The 22506-nt window shown below is 34.0% G+C and overlaps 1 protein-coding gene across 2 annotated transcripts; it reads right to left on the bottom strand.

Moving 5' to 3' along the window:
- Nucleotides 1-1070: 1070 nt before the first annotated feature.
- LOC126746230 (uncharacterized) lies at nt 1071-22286 on the bottom strand. Of its 2 annotated transcripts, XM_050454384.1 has the most exons (6): nt 22118-22286; nt 14719-14893; nt 11411-11623; nt 11006-11340; nt 1696-1970; nt 1071-1601 (listed from the first exon to the last, which is right to left on the bottom strand). In XM_050454384.1, exons 1-6 carry the CDS (start codon nt 22269-22271, stop codon nt 1269-1271), a joined length of 1485 nt encoding a protein of 494 aa, XP_050310341.1. In that variant the 5' UTR covers nt 22272-22286; the 3' UTR covers nt 1071-1268. The 2 variants fall into 2 exon arrangements, with proteins under 2 accessions (XP_050310341.1, XP_050310342.1); XM_050454385.1 differs by lacking the exons at nt 11006-11340; nt 11411-11623; nt 14719-14893; nt 22118-22286 and adding an exon at nt 9538-9620.
- Between the last annotated feature and the right edge of the window lie 220 nt (nt 22287-22506).

Here is a 22506-nt window from a genome sequence, read left to right as displayed (position 1 = left end):
ATTAATAAATGGCCGGAGTCATTAATATACAGAAAAAACAAGCACAGGCTCCTCTGGAATTCCATGGTCTATGGAACACATATTGGTAGCACTCCCTATAGATGTTGATTTCTACCAGATAGGATAAATCCAAACCAGTCAGGATCGACGTCTTATTCATATAGCTAAGCCAGCAATGCAGGATTTACATAATCAAAGGCTCGGGAGAAATCAGAAAATATAGCCGCGACCGCCACATCGTCAACATTCAGACTAAATATTAAATCAAACTGATTGTTACTTAAAATGTCGTATTAAGAAAATCCAGGAAAACCATTATACCTTTATTGTCTCCCGAAAAAAGTTTCTTATTTAAGCTTTAAATATGGTTCTCAAAATGCACGGAATTTAGACTACCGCAACTTTACATTTAAATGTCAAACTACATGAGTTTTAGTTAACTTAAGGCAAGGACGGTAAGAATTAATCAATTCTTTAAACACCTTAAAGTTATTCAAGATGGATGTTTTATTTCTTTAGTCTCTTCATGCAGCGATAATATGGTGCCACCAGCAAGAAGAGTGAGGGTCTTTTGCAGAACTTAAAGACCGAAGCCATTAATGTAGAGCATAAACACATTAAGTCCGAGAACAGAGGTTTGCCGATTTAGCTAGAGATCTTGCTACTAACTTAAACACTGCTTGACTCTGACAATCATCGCAAGATTTATTAATTAATGAATATTAATAATCGATTTCGATATCTTAAGAGCTTAGGCAAAAGTACTATAGGACTCGCACAATCAATCATACCTTGAACATCTGTGATCTACACCATCGAAAATAACCTAAAAAGCTAAAGGTGGCGTAATGGGAACCTGTTTATTTTGAAAAGCGAAGTTATCTATATAGATAACTTAGTAAGTAACTTAGAATATTTCTATGGCAAAGAATCTACAGATCAAACTTTTACAGATTAAAAGTTTATCAAGATAAGGCAGTGAATACTTTAGCTTTTTAAGAAAATAGTGCCTTCCTATAATATATATATATATAGTAAGAAAAATCTGCGTGTTATAAAGAATCTCTTAAAACTGTTCAATTATTCGTTTTAGTATTTTTCTATATGTTGTTTCATAAAATTAGTACAGGAGAGTTACTACATGCCTTACAGTTCACTTATACTATTAGTGCAAACTTTATGCTGGCCTAAAATCAAATTTAAATTACATAACTTGCTACAAGATTATACTTTATATTTTTTTAATTTTAAGGATATTATTTCTGATTCTAATTGTGCTTTTTCTTTAGCCATTTTTCAATATAAGTGACAATTATCTCTATAATAATGCTATTGCAGGCGACCAGCAACCCCATTAACCAAATCGTAAAAGCTGCTTGTAATTGACTGGGAGTAAGTGGGTGGACCCCAGGATCTGTACCATCTTGGTCATCATCTTCATCATTGGGCTCGTTTTCAGATGCCGTATAATCTTCGCGAAAAATTTTAGACTCGTACTGTTTTTTTATTTTTTCGCAAACACCTCCTTGAATTATAAACCTTTGTATAATATAATTCAAAGGATCTTCTAATAAAGTATCTCGTCTCATCATAAAAGCAATCTAAAAATTTAAATATTTAGTATTAATAGATTTATTTGAAAAATGTAATAATTTACATATTTTTCTCAAAATTATGTGACTAATTTTTATATACCTGTTGAATTAAAATTGATTTAGGTGTAATGTATATTTTAGGTTGCCCATGTTTATCCACGAATCTAGGATCGTTTATTGAAATTAAATATTTTACAAATAGCTTTCCTGCTAATGTTGTCATATTTTTGTCATTTGCAACTTTGACTAACCAGTGAATGTACGTATCGTTGACATCATCTCTGGTCTGATATGTTTTTAATAATATTTTAGCAGTTTGGGTCCTTGACACTTCAAATATTGGTTTATATTGTTTTAAAGCTCCAAGTACCAAATCTAAAAAAATTAAAAATAATATGATCTTTATAACAAAGAAATAAAACTTAAAGTACTTCCATAGAAAAAGTAAGATTTATTCCTAAGCAAATTTGTTCTCCACAATGAAGGCATGAATTATAAGTAAGAGAAAATGACATAGTTATGAAAGATATATATAAATTTTTCTACTTCTTAAATTGTTATTACATAACTACATATATATTCTATTCACATCAATATTTAGGTCTTGTTGTCTCATCTGCAAATAAAGCAGTTTTACTCTTTTTGGTTGCTTTAACAATACCATTTATGCAGGGTGTCCCATAGCCTAATGGACACAGAGCAGCAGCATATCCTTCGCTCAAAAATATTACGATTTGACCAACTTTTTCTAGTTCAAAAACAGATTATAACCCAGATACAGGGTGTTAAAGTTTGAATTTTATTTTCGTTATTTTTTAGTAAGTCCTTCAAAAAGTAGCTAATTGGCACAAAATTTGATAGTACGGATTTTTGGGGGCGAGAAGTTTATTATAGATATTTATTATTATACAACGTTTTTGTGCCTCAGTGTATAAGAGTTTTTCATGAAAATCTCATCTCTTCAGTTAATATTAGTCTAAAAAGGTATACCTTTGTCGAGTCGCTCAGAGGGACGAAGGCCTAAATAAAAAATATGTTATTTACACATTTGTCTCTAGGGAATTTCAGATTTTCATTTATTGAGGGACAAATTATTCAAAAAATATACAGAGCTAAGCAATGCTAATCGAAACTAACATAAAAAAATAATAAGAAACCGCCACATCCTGCTTTATCTAAACCGTGAGCTTTTGCATAGCCATAAATTTTGCAATATTTTTATAGTAGGCTTTAAGAACAGCAACGTAAAAGAAGATTTCCAAATTATTATTCTCGAGAACTGATTAAGAACATTTATAGGAAAGAAAAGGCTTTCAAGGACTTTCAAATGTACAATTCTCCATCTTTTCAAAATAAATTCCATTCTCTTAGACGCCTTATCAAACTACAAATACGCAATGAATATAAGTTGTATATATCAAACACCGAAAGGAATATTTCTTTGGAGCCATCTAGCTTTTGGAATTTTATTGGTTCTAAGAAGGCTGGCACCAGGATTCCTGGTATGATGAGGCTACCCGATGACGTGGTAATTAAAGACCCACAAGACATAGTTGATGCTTTTGCACTGTTCTTTGGTGAGGCATTTATACAATCAAATGTCATTAACCATTCGTCGACGTCTGATAATGTGCCTCACTTTGACATTTCCAACGTTGATGCTTCCCAAATTATTTTGGCTAGTAAAAAACTCAAAAATAAGTTAACATCTGGTGTAGACGGTGTACCTAGCTTCTTGGTTAAGGATTGCATTGGTGTCCTGGCTGATCCGCTGACCTACATTTTCAACTTAATACTGTCAACAGAACAAATTCCTGAAATTTGGAAGACTGCTAAAATAATACCTATTTTAAAAGCTGGGGACTCGTGAACTACAGGCCAATCTTATTACTCTGTAACTTCTCAAAAATTTTCGAAATTATCCTGAATCGGTCGCTATTTAGTCACGCAAAAGAACTCATCTCTGTAGACCAGCATGGATTTTTAGCGGGCGATCTTGTGTTACTAACTTATCCTGTCTGTCTAGCCACATCTGTAAATCACTTGATGTTAATACTCAAGTCGATGTTATTTATACCGACTTCCAAAAAGCCTTTGATCGAATAGATCACTATATTTTGCTGCATAAATTAACTCAGTATGGTTTTTCAGGGAGATTATTTAATTTATTTCATTCCTACTTGATTGGTAGATCTCAATATGTTGAATATGAGGGCCTTAAATCGAAACTTTTTAACGTAACGTCGGGTGTGCCACAGGGCTTGAACCTGGGTCCGCTCCTATTTAGTTTTTTTTATAAATGACTTGATTGAGTCACTCACTTGTCATCGGCTGGCTTTTGCCGATGATTTGAAGCTATATTTAAATGTATAAGGTTTGGAGGATTGTGTTTTTCTTCAGAACTGTCTAAATACATTGGAGGTATGGTGCGCTGTTAACAGGTTAGGCTTGAATGCGGCTAAATGTAGTGTGGTCAGTTACTCTAGATCAAAAACACCCTTAAATTTTAATTACTTTATTAATGATACTATTTTGAGTAGATTAGAGCAAATTACTGATCTTGGTATCACCTTTGACTCTGAATTTACATTCGTTCCACACTTCAACAACATAGTCAAGTCAGCCCTGAGAAGGCTTGGGTTCATAATTAGAAGTTCTCAGAGTTTTACTTTGGAATCTACATTAAGACTGCTTTTCTGTTGCTTTGTGAGATCAAAACTGGAGTTTGGCTGCATTATATGGAACCCGCTCTATCAGAATCATGTTGGTCTCATTGAATCTGTCCAGCGTAGATTTGCTAAGTTTTTGGCCTTCAGGCAGGATGGCATATATCCGATAAAAGGGTTTGATCATCGGCAACTATTGGAACGCTTCAATCTACATCCATTACATCTCAGAAGAATGATCTTCTCTGTAAAATTCCTGCATGGGTTGCTGAATGGATTCATTGATAGTCCTGTACTTCTTTCTGGTGTATGTTTCATGGTACCTAGGCTTAGTGCTAGACATCCCCTAACATTCTTTCTGCCAAGGCCTCATACTAACATCCTGTTGAAATCGCCACTATATACAATATGCGCTATATTTAATCGGATCTGTCACATGTGCGATATAAATTTCTCTCCGGTTCATGTGATTGTCGATATCTTGGTGGATCATTACTCTTGGGATTAAGACCCACGTGTTTAAGTTATAGTTAGTAGGTATATTGCAGTTAATTTAATTTAATTTTGTTGAATATGTGATTATCTTGTTAAACTTTTATAATTGGGTTTTTATATCATATTAATAGTTATTTATTCTAATTTTTTGGATAACTTTTGAGATTGTGACTTTACTTTACTTTTTTCTTTTCTTTACATTCTTTTAGGTTTATTTGTGTGTGTTTTTTTTAACTATATTTTTCATTGTTTCCTGTTATTGGGCAAGTTGCCTGTTGGAAATAAAGGCTTATTATTATTATTATTATTATTATTATTATTAATAGAAACAAATTAATGCAATATGGTAATAACAAATATTATTTCTGTTAAAATGTTAGTGCTTAATTAGAACCATTCTTAAAAAGTTTTCTAAGCAAAAATCTAATACAGGACATAATATGTTTATATATACAAGAAAATTTTAACGTACGAATAACGCGTCTGTTTCAAATAGAAGATTTGGAGAAAGCGGTTGTTTTCGTCCTTCGCGAAATTTAGGAAGGCGCTCAAAAACTATTACACCCGAGCAGGAGGTAATAGTTTTTGTAGTTCGTGTTGCTAAAAATCCGGAAATCAATACGAATCAACAATTTCTCGAATATTCCATTAAAAAAAAAAATTTGCTAGCCTTCGATCTACAGAAGAGAGTTGAATCCGCTCGTTTCTATAATAACCAACAAACTGCCAAGCCATTTTTCTTACGTAAAATTTTGTGTAGTGACGAAACGACTTTTATATACTAGAAGAGGAGTTTTCAATTTCAGAAGTAAGTAAGCGTGGGACATTGAAAACCCCCGTTTGACAACAGAACGTCGCACTTCCAGCATGAATTCAAAATAAATATTTGTTGTGCTATTATTGGTAACTACATTCTGGGACCGACACAGTTACTACCGAACGGCAAATACGATTTTTTACGAAATAAACTGATCGAGCTTTTGGAAGATCTTTCATTGCAATAACGGAGACGCATACTTGCTTACTCGATCAAGAATATCCTATAATAATATAAACCACTGAATTGGCCGTGGGAGCCAAATGTCTTGGCCGCTTCGAAGCCCTGATTTTAACCCCCTTGACTTTGCCACATAAGAACACATAAAATCAGTTCACTGCGCAGAAAGGTATAATCAATACTCGGGGAAAGCTAGAAAAAAAATCCAAAATGCAGCAAAATTATTTCAAGATAATAAGATATTGTTTAATATTAGGCAGTCTTTCAATAAATGGGTGTATTGAAGAAATAAAATTTTCAATGCTGTTGATATTATCGTTTTGTTCTTGTTGTTATTTAAACTAAGTTAAGCTAATCTTTTATGTAATCATATTATTATAAATAATATAATTTATTTTGTAATAAATTATTGTATTCAATACATATTTAACAATTTTATTAAATTAAGATCTCATGTCTTTACAAAACACATGCCCAATCTATTCTCATACTTCATTATTGAACACAATGAAAAATTAAAGCATAATATTAATAGTAATATAGTATGTATACATAGTAATATTGATGGAAATTTTAAGATTTCGATGAAAAATCCGTACGCACTAAGGCTTTTTTGTGCCTTGTACACATTTTTATCCAGTCGGAGTGCTGCCCAGAGCGCCCTCTAGATATTACAAATAAATTAACATTGAATTCGAATGTCTTGCCACCAAAAACCCTCTGTTACCAAATTTTAGGCTAATATGTTTCTTTTTGTATGAGTTATTAAGAAATAATTCAAATAAAATTAAAATTTTAACATACTGTTTCTCGGTTACTACCACTTTTCGAACTAGACAAATTTGGTCAAAACGTGATATTTTGAACTAAAGAATATGGTGTTGCTCTATGTTCACTAAGTTATGGGATACCCTATGTATTTAGGAAGTTTAATTTTTATTTAATCTTTTGCTAAATAAACCTTAATAATCAGGTTTATTCACGCTTTTGACACATAACTTTTTTATGCTAGCTTGAATTAATCTTTAAGTAAAAAATAATAATTTCTATAATTCTCACGTAAAAAACGTATCTTGGTGGAAGTTACTTAAAGCCACCGTTTTTGAGATATTTGAATTTAAAAAGAATTACTAATATTTATTTAAATCTTGAAAATAAAAAATCAGAGCTAAAGCTTCTGCCTATTTACGCTTTTTCTCAATAAACACGTACCTACCTACTTTAACTAGTTACATAACATAGTTCATTAACTCCTAACCCTTATTCTAACCCACTTTTTGTCGGCGAAGAAATTCTTTAGGAATACCGGTAGTTCTTGAACGACCGGTAGTGTGCAACTCCGTGACTGGTTACTTACTAAAACTTCCCTGCTGGGTGGTGCTTATTGGTGGCTCTCTGCACTGTGGTCTGCTCTATTTCAGTCCTATTGTGACTCATAGTTTTACTCCCACTTGATCAGTTCTATTAGGAAGTCCAGTATTTTGCTCAGTGGTGTAGTTCTTAACCTCTCTGATGAGCGTTTGGCTTTGCCCAGGGTTGTCGCCCTGGCTTGGTTAAATGCTTCGCAGAAGCATAGAATATAAAGAGTGGTTTTTTCCTCTTCTCCACAGACTCTACACAGCGGTGTGTCTACTTTCCTGAGTCTGTAATAGTTTCCTGCAGGTTGCATGTTCTGTGAGCTGCCCTGTTATCTTTCGAAGTTGTTGCCTGGTTTGGCCCAGTATGTTCTCCCTCTTCCTGATGGATGGACTGCCCAAAAGTTGTATGTGAAGTTCCAGCTTTATGGGCAATAGCTTTTATGCTTCAGTTCCAACGAGTGTCTGATATCCCTTTTTCAGGTTTTATTGCTGACACAGCATGTTGGTTCACGGCCTATGAGTTTATTGATGGCCCCCTTAATTGCAAGTTGGTTGCTCTTCTTGCAGCACCATGGCTGTCCATATTCTGTGCTAGGATTATCTCTGTCTGTTGCTTCCAAGCCCAAGTTCAGCATGAATTCTGCGCTGTTGTCCATCCTCTAGCACGATCACTACTACCCCGATCTTTGATCGTGTGGCCGCACTGTACCATACTGAGTAGCCGCCTTGCCTTAGCCGGGTAACTTCTGTTCCCAGTGGTCCCTTTCCTTCTTTGATTACAACGGGTCTGTCTGTCTAGCTATGTGACCTTGGTTTTGTCTGTTTGTCTTATAGGCCCAAGGTCCTGTATCTTGTCGAATAGGGCATTGTATCCAGTTTTCGTAAAAATTGTATTCTGTTGTATTTGTATTTGTATCTTGTTGAGTGTCAACAGTCCTCCTTCCTGCCGCATGCCACCATATTGGTGTTGCATATGTGGTAATAATGGATAATAATGGATCTCACTATTGTTGTATATACCCAGTATATCATTTTTAGTAATAGTCCCTATGATCTGCCAAACATTCTCTTGCAGTACATAAGAGTTTTCATGGCCTTGTTTGTGTTGTTTATTACATGCTTCTTGTAGCTGAGTTTTTTATCACCCCTAGATATTTGACCTTATCTTCAAGTCACAGGTGTTCGCCAAAGAGCTCTAGGTCTCTAATGGACTCTATTTTGCTCTATTTTGTGAAGGCAACTAGCGTAGTTTTTGCAGGGTTTACCCGTAGTTGTTCTTCCCTGCACCAGCGCCCGACAACGTATAGAGCTCTTTGCATTTTTTACGAATACATGAGCTTGGTTGCCCCCTCGTACCGGTAGAACGATATCGTCTGCGTATCCCAGAGCGAAGATATGCTGTCTCTCCAGTCTTCTCAGCAGGCTGTTCGATACAAGGTTCCACGTTCACGCAGCTGCGAGAGTATTCTTTTGCTTACGGTGTTCTCCTGCACCGCTTGGCGGTGGCGCTGTTAAGTCTCGCTGTCACCTTCCATGGATTTAGCATTTGGTTGACGCAAGCGCTTATCATAGCATGTATGCTTCGTGCCGCTATGGCATGGTTAATTGAATCGTATATGTGGTCAAATTCTTCTTTGATGTCAAAGAAGGCTCCTAGGGCTTTGTTGTTTAAAGATTGTTTGACCCTCTGGGTTATCTCGTGGATCGCTGATTCGCAAGATTTACCCATTTGATAAGCATATTGGCGTCGATGTAGATTATGTAGAGGCCTAGCCCGTAATACATCGTCCCTGATATGCCTTTCTATAAGCTTTTCCTCTATTTTCTGGAGAAATGATGTAAGGTCAGAAGGATTTGGGTTTCGCGTATGAGTCGCATCCCACTTTTGGTAGGAATATTACCTTCATTTCCCTCCAACCCTCTGGTGCATTATTTTGCATAACGCAGGGTTTCTGCAGCAGAAGTTCTTTGCCCTGCTGTAGCATGATAGGTATAATAGTATCTATTCCGGGAGACTTAAATGGATGGAAGATGTCTATTGCTCATTTAACTTTCTCGTAGGTTACAACCTTTTTTGGCAGTTCCCAGTTCTGCTTTTTGCTTCTGTTTGGGATAACAGGAGTCAGGTATTAGGCCTTTGTTGATTGAGGAATTTCTGATCCCGGGAAGTGAGTATTCAGCATTAGCCCGAGCGTTTCCTCCTCGGCTGTCGTGTATACTCCATTGGAATTTATGCATGAACCAATGGTCTGTTGCTATTGCCTTGTGAAGTCTTACAGAGAGATATGCTTATGAAAACGGATATATGAAAACAGCACTTAATTGGTAACTAAATGACCTACAACTTTACCCATTTAACCAATTTTATATCTCTTATAGTTTCCAAGATACCCATACATATATACCCAATTTGGGCCACACCATACCTATATAGACTCCAGTTCGTTTTCTGAAATTCCTGCAAATCCTCGGAATTGTGTCCTCAGATTCTAGTTCGAACCTCATGTACCTGTGATCATCATCGGATTCGTGCCACCTCGTCACAACATCGCAGATGCGTCCACTAGGTAAGGTTAGATCAATTACTTCTCTGCCGAGTACGTTGACGAATGTCGGCTCGTCCCCCACGTTAAGTATATTTAAGCCTGAGGCTGCACAACAATCTAATAGTGACTCACTTCGTTTGCTTATTCCAGTGCCCACCCAAATGGTGTGGTGTGCATCGCATCCTATTAGAAGGTTATCCAATCTTTTCTGGTCTACCAGCCTCTGAACTGTCGTGGAAGGTGGTTATCCTTATTGACCGTGCAAGAACTATGCTGACACTATTGTTGTGTCATAGATCTTCTCCGCTGTCTAAATTTTCAATTTGACTGTCGCCGTGTCCCTGTCGCTAAACTGTTACAGCAAAGTGGCCTCTACATCTACATTCTAACACGAGTCGTAACGAAGTGACAAGATGTTATTATACTATATTTTCAATAGGTAGAGAGTAATAAAATGCAAATTTCCGACAGTTTTGTGGTCATCCATGGGAGTAAGAACTTGGCAGCTTTTAAAATTTTTGCACCACGTTCAGATACTTTTAGTCAATCAGTCAGTAAATTTTGTCTGGATAATCAATTCACAATACCACATTGTCACAACACTCGATGTTTTTAGAAGTTGTCACCAATTGGACCAGATAAATTTTATACTTATCAAACATCGATGGAGAAAATCACTAAGATTGATCCCGATGATAATAGATTTAACTATTGTGTATTTTACAACAAGCGTTCATTAAAAGACCTACTTACAAAATGTCACCAAAGATTGTTTCAAGCCCAAGTAAGACAAAATAAGGTGAATGATTCTATATATTAATTTAAGTCTAACTAAGGAATGTCTTCTGAAGGAAATCAACGTAAACAGAAGAACTAAAAAGTTTCTGGATTTTCGGTGCAAACGCTAACTAAGCTTCGTGAAACGCCATGTGTTTCTGTTAGGCAGGTTTTTTTGCTTAAGCAATACACGTATGTGCTTTTTATGCTATATTTTCTTCCTGTCTTTCCACATTTGTTGCACTACTTTTCTAATATTTATACAGATCTGTCCAACTCAGGTTTTGGAAGCAGAAATCAATGTATTAACAAGAAATTTGTTTTTTTTGAAACGCTTAAAGCACTATTTAAATTTATGTAGTTGGTTTTTATTCGTTGATGTCTATACAAGTTGTTCGTGCAATAAATCTATGACTAAAAACAAGATCGCCCTATATAACTGTATAACTATTACAGAACGAGTTAGAAAACAACGTGGATCAAATCACATAGTTCCCACAACATCATTCCTTAAATTCTTAGTGGTTTAGTAAGTAATTAATACAATTTATAGATTGGTATTACTACTTACTATTACTGACAATTTCTTTTCCGGTTTTTATTTGATGTTGTCGAATGGGGGTCTGCAGATAAAATATTAATGAGGAAGTATAAACAGAAGACATTATGATAGCAAAAACTGCTAAGCTAATAAAGTATACTCTAGTGTACTTTGAGATTGGTTGATGTACCACAGGGTGAGCAATTAAAATTTGATATGCTGCCTCGATGCATTTTTGGTAACCCTTAAATGAGCTCTTTTCTATTGGTTTTTTAAAAATCCAAAATATTGTAGCAAATCCAAATATTACTGTTAAGCATATTGCCCATAATGCTGGGCTAAATATAACAGTTAGTATTCGCCACCTGTGGACAAGAAAAAACGATTAATATACATTCATAAATGATTATAAAGCCTAGGTGAGTACATACTTACTTTGGAATTAATGGAGCAATAGGAGTAATAAATACAATTTTAACCCAATGATATCCAATAGAGAAAGTAAAATCTTCTAAGAGGTTGCGTTCCGGTGAAATGTTTCCTATTCCAATATCCCAGTCTTCATAAATTGGTTGTGAAAAACCGGTCCAAGAACCATTTTCTATTTTTTCTCCAAGTGATGACGCGGGGTACGGATACAGTTGAATTCTATAATATTAAAATATATTCTAGCAAATCAATATTTTTTATTTTATTTAATAAATAGGCATGATCACTCCATTAGAGTAGTGTAGCCACAAGAAATTTTTAAAATTATTTATCGTATTCATTACATTCTAAAAATAGAACTAATTAACTCATTGTTTCCTATTACAATGGGCTATGATAAATATGATAATGAAGTTTACATTATTAATATAAATCGATTTTTATCCAATTAGTCTTCAACTAATAATATATCAAGGGAAACTGAACTCACTTAAATAATATTTGGATTCTAATGTAGATGAAAAAATTTGCTATCGGTCCATACCAGCCTTAACACTAAAAATTGTAATAAAACCACAAAATAGTCATAAGGAATTTAGAGAGATTTTTTTTTTACTTTTACTAATTTTAACTGATGTTTACACTTGTACGTTAGTAGTATACTATTAATAATTGTAAGGATTGCCACAGCGATAATGAGAACCATATCTAAGAATCTAATGGTTTAGGTGTTTTGGACAAAATATTTCCTGGAAAAGTAATTTTAATATAAGGAACATAAAACGTATCGAAAGCTATGATGTCTTTATGCCTACTAAACTTTGCACATTAATCATCTTTCGCCCCTTGGGAAAGAAAAATTAGGTTCTTATGCCGCCCACTAGGAATTGTAAGTGTAATTTTTAATGTTATTTAAGAATCTGTCTCTTTTCTCTCAGTCACGTTGTTGTTCTTTATGGTTTCTTTCCTCTAAAACCTGTTCCCAGATGCCTTCCGAACCTTAGCAGATGGTTAGTTAAGCTCTAATTAGGACTTTGCGTCTTCTTCCGCACAGTTAACACGTTGTTGTTCTTTATTTTATTTGCTTCTAAGATCTCTTCCTAGATGCCTTCCTAATCCCAACCTGTAGTTAGCTGAACCTATTCACGTCGGACCATAAAGCCAAAGTATATAGATTTCAATTTTTTTAGACTGTGATAAAGCGATTTGCATATTCATAGCAGCTTAGACTAAGTCGCTGAGGAAACTCAGAAGATAAAAGTGAGTGTAAAATTGTAATATATTGATTTTCGAACGCAATACCTTAATTGGCCAGAGGTGCATATACTCTCGAAAACATTAAATAAGTTGCATCGAAATCTATTTCAATTTTGTTAGTGTTCTTCTAAATCTACCTATCGCTAAACAAGATCGCGAGATATTGTTAAAAAATCATTCAACCTATAACTGTATAAAGGACGGGATATTGTTTTCGTCTTCTTTTAAGTATGTAAGTTTTATTTTTAAGTCTTTACAATAGCATATTTAGCTATAATTCAGATTTCTCGCTTTGAAAAATGTATTTATTCATGTTTTTCTATTTTGTGTCTTACATGTCTACATATCTTACTAGTACTATGTTACAGATCTACAATGTCTTGTTAAACCTACAATGAGAAGACATTGCGAAATGATAAGAGATTTGTTGGAAAATGATGACGTAAAAACCTTAATAAAGGACAAGACGTGAAGATGATTATGAGAAACACAGCGATAAAGAGAATGCAACAAACTGTACTTTCTTTGTAGAAAAAGGTAAGGAAACCTGGTGTATTAGATATTCTTGACAGGATTCTTGGATTCACAAACCAATACTTGAATATCCAAAACGGTTATAATAGAGAATTAGATACTGATATCTGGAGAGATACTGGAGATACATGATGAGAACTGGGGCCTGAACCGCAACAACTGTATTTGAACTAAATTGGTTTATTGTACACTGAAATAGCATGAGTGGAATCATCAAATTGCTGATGCGTTATCTGAGGGTTGAAGATTGAAAGACATGAATGGAACAGTCAAATTATTACCTACTTGCGCCGATTCAGTTTACTTATTAAATATTTCGCTCTGACCCTAAGCATCACTATACTGATTTGAAAATTTGTCAATATTGATAGCAAAAACTCAAATACTTTACGCCAAAAATTAGAAGCGCTGCATAGAAATATATGTTTCTAAAAAAATTGGGCTAAAAACTAACAATGGAAGAGTTAGTACTTGCCTATTCTGCTGTGTCTAGTTCCAAAAACCTCAATATTACTATCAGTTTAAATTTTAAAAGCTTGACAAGGAACTGCCAGATAGACTCCGAATGAATTATCGGCATTGCCAAATGTGTAGCTGTCTTGTCACATAAGATTCAACTTCAGGAAGATACTCCGGAGATGGACGAACTCATCAGACAATTCCTGCGCCTAAAGACACGCAAATTCGGCTAGTGATCAATGTTTTAACTGGACATTGTCACTTATTAAGATACCAGGAGGACGAAACTGTAGACCAAATCATTGATGAGTGCCCAGTACTCACGCGCCTTTTCTGTTAATATTTTTAATATTAACAGAAAATCCTCTCCCTAAAGGAGTCAAAACGTAAAATATCTATTGATAATTTGTCTATGGTTAGATTAATTTATTGATAATTGATTGTTTGATATTCTTAGTGAATTTCTTAAGTTATATCCTTTACACCTTTTAGGTAGCGCTGATGTTGGCTACTTATTAGCTGAAAGCGCTTTGCTATTACTTAATGGAAAATATATACACGTTATACAAATCTCTTCTCGCATTTTATTAGATCTACGTGTACACAGTCACTCTTGCAAGTTTCATTATTTTATTTAGGCCACTCTCCTTTTGGAAACGCATGATTTTTTCCCGTGCTATTAGTACCCGAGACTTGGTATTTCGCTTACCTTATAATAGAAAAAGATAATATAGTAACACTTTTCAGAGACTTTGAACCAATAATGTAAATTGAAAAATGTGTTGTAAAGCAGATTGCTGCATATGCTTACCCATAACTTGTATATATTTGATGATAAAAAGCTTAATCAACATGAAGTAAAATAGCACTAGATTGGTATTTATTTGTATTATTAGTTTTTTAGATTATTTTTGATATATTTTTAGATAATTAACATATCTTTTATGTAATAATATATTTTACTAAATTTTCGAACCACGAACGAAAAACTTGTTGAATTAATATCATTTACTGTTTTTTATGAAAATAAATTACCTTAAATTTGGAAAACAAATAATATTTACCTAAAGGATATATTAAGAATCCTACCCACTTCTTTCGCAATATCTATTTCTATTCCACTTTTGTTACTTAGCACAAAAGGGGCGTAAGGTAACGCATGCATCCGTAAATAGCAACCATTAAAATATTTTATTAGATGCTTCCAGAATACATTTGCATTGTTTGTTTCCAAAACGCCTGAAAAAAAAACAATTAATTTAAAAAAGAATACATCTGTTTACAGATAAATAGATAATATGAGCTAAAAATTACTTCATCCCGGAGACCGAAAAGTCTAAAGTCTGTATTGAAAGTTCTACTTATTTTTCTTTCCGAAATTGTAAAAATGTTAAAAGTGACTATTGTCAAAGTATATAGATTTCAACTAAAACAATTTTTGTTAATCATTCAACTTATTATAATCATCAATTTAACAATTTTTGTTAGACTGTGCTATTGTGGTCAATTTCAATATATCAAAGCAATGTTAAAGTGGGGCTGAATTTATGAACTCCTAGAAGAGTTTTTGCCTGGTCTTGATGGGAGCCGCGTTAGATATTTGTGGTAAAATTAATAAAAAAAAGAAGGATAATAAATAAGTGAAATTCGAGTAATAATATTCTCATAAGCGCCAAAACTTACATCAGTGTAAGAAGCATCTTTTTTCTTTTTTACATAGTTCATTATTCTAACAATAGCGGAGGAACCAAAAACTATATAGTTATAATAATAATAATAATAATAATAATAATAATAATAATAATAATAATAATAAATCGTATTTATTTAACAAACCCTGCAAATTACAGTATTTGCCTGAACAGGCGAAGATTAGCTAAGAGCTATTCTTTATCTCTTAACCTATCCAGTTTAAAAAAAAAACCTAAAATTAATACTACTTTAAAGTAAAACATATGTTCCATCAGCTAAGTAACAATTAAATAAATTAACCTACAAATAATCAATCATTGCTGTTTCAAGAATAGATTTTTATAGAATCTTCGATAATAATAAATGGTAAAATAAAAATTAGGCCTTAAACCATTAAATAGAATCACAGCTTGATAGGTGAAAGAACGTTCAAACATTGATGTAGTGTGACGTGGCATTGAAAGTATATTATACCTTATATTACGACTATGAACCTCAGCTCTGTAAATCATCTTTTCACACAAAGACACAGGTGTGCGTGTTTTAAATAGGCGATACAAAAATACTAATAAATACAACTTAAATATATTCACAATTTTTAGCCATTTAAGTTGAAGTATAGCCTGAGATACATGGTCGTATTTCCTAAGATTATTAATAAAACGACAACATGTGTTTTGAATACGATTTTGCGTTATTCTATCTAGACATGAGTAATACACAGTTATACAATAATTAATGATAAACATAACCAAGGATTCAGAAATATTTTTTCTTGTTTTGTAATTTAAAATACTTTTATATTGCATAAAGCATTCGCAAGCGTAAATAACATTTTTGTAATAACATATTGCAGTGATCCCTAAATCTGAGAGATGTGTCAACAATGAGACCCAAAATTTTTACGTGATTTGAAAAAATGAAAGTAGTATTATTAAGCGCAATATTAAGTGTATTTTCTATGTTATGCCGTTGATTGCGACCCGCAAACAATAGAACTTTAGTTTTAATAGGGTTAGTTAAATTTAGTTAAATTATGTTCACTGGAGAAATTCATTATCTCCTCCAAATCAAAATTAATGGAGTCTGCTGCAAGCTGAACATTATATATGGATTAAATAGGTGAAGAACCTGAGTATCGTCTGGATACAGGTAGATGTCCAAGTTTAAGGCTACGTTAGGTAGATCAGAGGTATACATTAGGAACAAAAGTGGCCCCAATATAAATCCCTGCAGTATCTCGGAAACTATTATTTTTGATTCAGAATATTCATTTTGTACCCGTACTCGCTGCGACCGTCTCCATAAATACGATTTAAAAAACGATAAGACGGAGTCATCACAACCAAAATAAGACAACTTAGCACCCAGCAAGTCATGATCAATCAAGTCAAATGCCTTGGAATAATCCAGTGCCACCAAAATCACAGCCAAATTTTTGTCTAAGGCTGTAATGATATTATCTGTAATATTTAGAAGAGCACTAGTAGTGCTATGACCTTTTCTAAATCCGGATTGTTGGGTTGGCAGAATATTAGTCTCACAAAAGTGATCCATCAGTTGATCATGTACTATGCTTTCCAAGATTTTAGAGGCAAGAGACTTATGGGCCGTAGGTCTTGAACATTTTTGGGATTAGGAACTTTAGAAACTGGGCAGACTATAGATTCGCGCCATGGTCTAGGAAAATAACCAGTTTCCAAGCAAGTGTTTACAATGTGAGTAATATGATTAATAAGATGTGGCAAACATAGACGCAACATATGAAGAGAAATTCCATAATTTCCAGCTGCATTGGATTTAATATTATCAATGACTTTAGAAACAGTATGCCGCTTTTTCACGCCTGATGGATGCAAGGGCAAAATTACATCTATCCCTGTAAAGACTGCAATTTTCAGGTGTCTTACATTGTTTATGTTTCGTAAGTGCTCTATCCCTTTCAGTAAGAATTAATTTTAAGTTAGCTGTTAGCCATGGGGCTGGCTTCTTACTAGCTCTAATTTGTTTAAGTGGGGCATTAAATAAGAAAATTATGTTATTTTGCAAGAATAAAACCTTTTCATTTATATCTTTAATGTAAAATAAGTGGTCTCAAGCAATATTTTGCAAATCAGTTTCAAATTTAATTAAATTAAAATTCCTAAAACAACGGAGACTAATAATTTGTTGCTTCGGTTTTTCCATTTTTATATCTAAAGTAGAGAATAACATATAGTTATGGTCACTTATATTTGAAATTATAGTGTTACTATTGTGACAAATATATCTGCAACTTATAAAAATTGGATCAAGACATGTAGCTGATGAGTTAGTTACACGTGTAGGCTCATTTATAAGTTGAATGAATCCGTGAGCATCTAGAACATTGAATAATGAATTTGGCTTAAGCATATCAATATTAAAGTCACCCATTATAATTGAAAAGTCATAAAAAGTAAGCAAATTAGGAATGTATTCATCAAAAAATTCAAGAATGTTAGAAACCCTTGTGTGGGGAGGACGATAAATCATAATCAATGCTACACTAGAGAAATTTAGTTTTAGTTTTAGAAAAATAAACTCAAAACTTACATCGATCTCGATATTGACAATCTCACAGGGAATGCCTCACATAAACCCCCACACCACCATCTACTCTGTAAACTCTATCTTTCCTATAAAATGAATAGCCTGGTAAAGATACATTATTGGATGGGATAGCTGGATTTAACCAAGTCTCTGATACTTCTATTATATCATATTATTATACATCAGTTACTAAATTATTAAGCTCTGCAATGCTAGACAAAATAGATCTAATATTTGTATTGGCAATATTTAATAAAGAAGGCGCATTCTGAACCATTTAAGAAAAAAAAACTGAAATCAACAGTTATAATTAATTTTAGATCTTAGTTTCGAAAGATAACCTACATATACCGGACAATCCTTGTTATAAGCGTAATGATCGATTGGTGTTTTATGCCTATTTTGCTTGTTTAGTCTAACACAATTTAACTCTTCTCACTGGACTAACACTATTTCAGATTATGGTCCTTTCTACATTTGGGACAGATATCCTTGCGCTCCATACAGTCCCTACTTGTGTGGCCGTATCCACAGCCACGGTAGCACTTAATAACACGTAAATAGTCCTCAATTTTAGATTTCCTCCATCCAATAAAAATAAAGTCCTTTTTGAGAAGCATTCCCCGAACTGTAGGGGAGAATTAGCAAGTCATATATGTTATTTGAGTACTTTAGCTTGGTAATAAACCTGATTTCAGAGGAAACAGCCTCCAAGTTATCATTTAAAGCAGTGGTGTTATTGATTATCTGCTCAGGTGTTTCCAATCCCTCCAATCGCACATCCCTTACAAGTAACCTTGGATTGTATTTTAGAGCTTCATCAATTTTGTATTTGTCGCCTACTGTAGCACTAAGAGAGGTTTTTAAAGCCTGTAACGATTTATCATCCTAACAATGGACAGCAACACCCCCACGCATTTTTCTGGTGTTATTAATACAAGCCTTTATATCCCCTGGAATGATTGAATGTGCTATTTCAGCCAAGATATTGTCCTGACCGTTTCCGCCATTGTTTTTGATAAGACGAACAGAACTCGATTTTAATACATTACTATATGAGTTAGTAGCTGCTGTAGAGATATAGTTTTTACTATTTGGATAATATTAGTTAGACATCAACGTTCTTCTAAATTAAGATATACAATAGATATCAACGTTCTTATTCTATTAGAATTTAATATCTAGCTACATCGAAGAAAATGAGCTATTTATTATATTTGTTGAGGAGAAATATTACAACCTCGGTAATAGCTGTAGGTAAAAGATTATCAGATGGCAGGTTTTACTAATACCTTAGATGGTTTTAAAATTAACAGGGGCTGCGTCGGGTTTATACTCCAAAGTGGAGGTATTTAATTAAGCATAACACAAGCATGAGGTGCAATGTCAAGCGTTCTTCAAATGGTAATATACAGGTTGGAGAATTAAAGATTATCATTTAAAATAATTGAGCATCATTTAAAATAATGGCAATATCGCTTCCTCTCACTGATAAGCGGTGATAGATATGCATTTGCTGCATTATTTTTACAGAACATTATTTAAGTTTTTATTTTTTACATAACAAACAATAAGAATAACGACATGCCTCATTTTGCTGTGTGACTACACGCTGCACTGATGAATTTTAAAGCGCTGTTACTTTTTCTTAACTTATTATTGTTGTTTATACTGCTTCAAAAAGAGTTCAAATTATTATGTTGTTTAATGGTGACAATAATATGACGGCAGCACGTAGAGCAACCACACGGTTGACAAAAATTTGGGAAGCATAACTCAGAACACCAAATAAAGATTAATACAAACGCTAATTTTTTCCATAGCAACATATGCAGCCGATACCTGAACAATCAAGAAAGAAGACAAGAACAGAATCAATGCTTTTGAGATGTGGGCGTACCGACGCATGCTGCGCATACCGTCGATTGCACACCACACAAACCAATCAATCATAGAAGAACTCGGCATAAAGAAAAGGCTGATCACGACCATATTCCAGTCATACCTCAGATTCTTAGGATATCTCGCGAGACGCGATAATTCCATGGAAACCTTAAAAATTCAAGGGAAAATGGAGGGACGCCATCCGAAGGGCAGGTCGTCAATGAGATGAATAGACCAAATGAAGATAATAACAGGACAAACATTACAAAAAGCTACCCACATAGCTCATGATAGAGATATCTGAAAGACGACTGCCAATTCAACTACTTAACGAATAATGCCACCATACTTAGGGGGTACGAAGGGTGGACGGAAGAGGGAGAGATTTAGAAAAAACATGATATTTCCCAAATACCTGTGGTAAAGAATTAAATTTTGTGAAACTATGATGGAAAAAGCAAATGAAAAGAAACATTTTTTCGAAATATTTTATTTTCAGATTATCTCCTTTTCCATTATATGGGAAGCCCAATCCTTTCATTGTTCGATATTGGTCTGAGGAAAATAAGCACAAAAGCTCTCAATTTCTATAAAATACTCAGTATCCTTAGAAATTAAATTTTGGGCAACCATATTATAGGGACATTTTTTATTGATGGTACCGCCCAAAAAATACCTTGAGTTGCTGCAAAACCGAATTCTTCCTGCCATTCAAATCCTCCCTGACTCAGACTATAAACAAACATATTTTAGAAATGCCTGAACCTTACAGAAATTTATCCATACGCGTTGTCATATTTTTCCTTTAAGCACCCATTCCTGGCGGTGAAATGATCAGCGGTAAACAGTGTACATTCACATAGATTTCAGACAAATAATTTTTGTGCTGTCTAGACCACGAATTGTCGTCAAAAGACCACCGCAGGATTCTGAAAGCTTCCATCAAAGCAGGGTACGAGTAGGATTTTCTGGCTAAGAGGACCGTCCTCTTCAGCTACTGCCACAACCAATTTCCTTGATTGGACTATGGCAAACATAAGAAAGCTAATCAAAACATACGTCTTTTAAAAAACTATTGTTTGATACGTATGATTGCAATTTATTTAAGAAACTTATCAGCTTCCCAAGCAAATCAAAGGTAATTCGCAAATTATTTTTGACTAGAAGAAAACTACGCCTTGCAACAGTCTGGTCACTATTAATTAAATAGATATCTATTCAAATTATAACTAAGCACGACAATGACATAAGAGATTACTTTGGCATAAACAACACATACTCTGTGATTGTTTTCCTCTCTCGTGAATTTCCAACAATCTCGGTGTGATCTCATCCATCTTTTACAGAGGTTAGAAGATCTTTCCTCAATAAAGTCGTTACACTCAATTATTCATTGGGTAAGATAAAGAGCTACGGATGGCTATTCTCCTCTCCAAGCACAGGTGCACAATGGATCATCTAAGTGCAATGGTCTTCATCACCTTCTGCACCTCACAGATAAAGAAAACAAAAGATTTAGTACTGACACTCCAGTCAGAATTTGAGTCAGTCACGAGCAAATCTAAATGTGCTTTCATCCAAGCATTGTCAGAAGCATTTAATAGATGTACAAAAGCAATAAAACATGCAACTTCATGGTTAGTAACAAGTTACATGGAACATTTATCAACAGACAGGTAATGCATATTCCACGCATTAAAAACAAAAGCAAACTACTAGGAAGGCAATGGTTGAGAAAAACCTATCATAAATTGATGCTGGGAAGAAATGTCTTAAGATTCATTATGATGAAGATATATCCATTATCCTTAAATATAATGAGCTTAGGAGACATTCTGAAGGTACTTTTTGCACTGCATGGCACATGGTAAAGAAATTTCTATACTGGACTCTAAATCAAGCTGGTACCAAAATTTGGATAAAATATCGACCATTCAGAAACTATCCTTAGAATAGCTATTAGTACAAGAACAGATATGGAACTAATGATTCCTTTTTTGCCAAAAGGAAATAGAACCTGACCAACATAACCTGCGCATGCGAGACTCGAAATGCAGAAGATATTTGAAGAAGACACACTAGATGCAGTAGAACTCAATAGTACAATACTAAATATGTATACTGCTGCTTACAGGAGAAAAAGTTCTGTAGTGATTTACATCGCAGTCCCATAGGAAATGTAAAAGCAAGTTGCTAGCTGAAAATATTACACACTATCTTACGTTAAAATAAATCATATCTGACTTGCGTGTGAATTGATCAACATTTAGATCCGGTAGCAAATTTCAGAAGCTAATATACTAATTTTTTACCCACCCTTACTGCAATAAAAATACAACGATTTCTTCCATTCCAATTGCGTAAAACACTGTTCGTTCTCGACATTTTTCATTCTTCTCAAATAAACGCCAAAATGAGTGAGATTTCTTGGAGCCAAAAGAACCATATGGATCATAGCTTCCATCACCATCGTATCCAAAATATTGATAACTACATCCACACTTGTTAATCCTTTAGTATAATATATTACAAATAATGCCTTTCTGCTAAAAGTTAGAGTTTCAGATATGTTTTTCAATTTGTCAAACAGCGTTTTATATTCATCCACAACGAGAATATAAAGGGATGTCTTAAAATTTATTACGTGATGTCTGGAGCAATTTTCTGGTTGACGTACTCTTTCGGGGCTGTGGTGATCAAATGTA

This window comes from Anthonomus grandis, chromosome 17 (assembly GCF_022605725.1).
Source record: "Anthonomus grandis grandis chromosome 17, icAntGran1.3, whole genome shotgun sequence".
In the NCBI taxonomy this organism is placed as follows: Eukaryota; Metazoa; Arthropoda; class Insecta; order Coleoptera; family Curculionidae; genus Anthonomus; species Anthonomus grandis.
The sequence above is the reverse complement of the archived record's forward strand: the minus strand, read 5'-3'. Positions and strand labels throughout refer to the sequence as shown.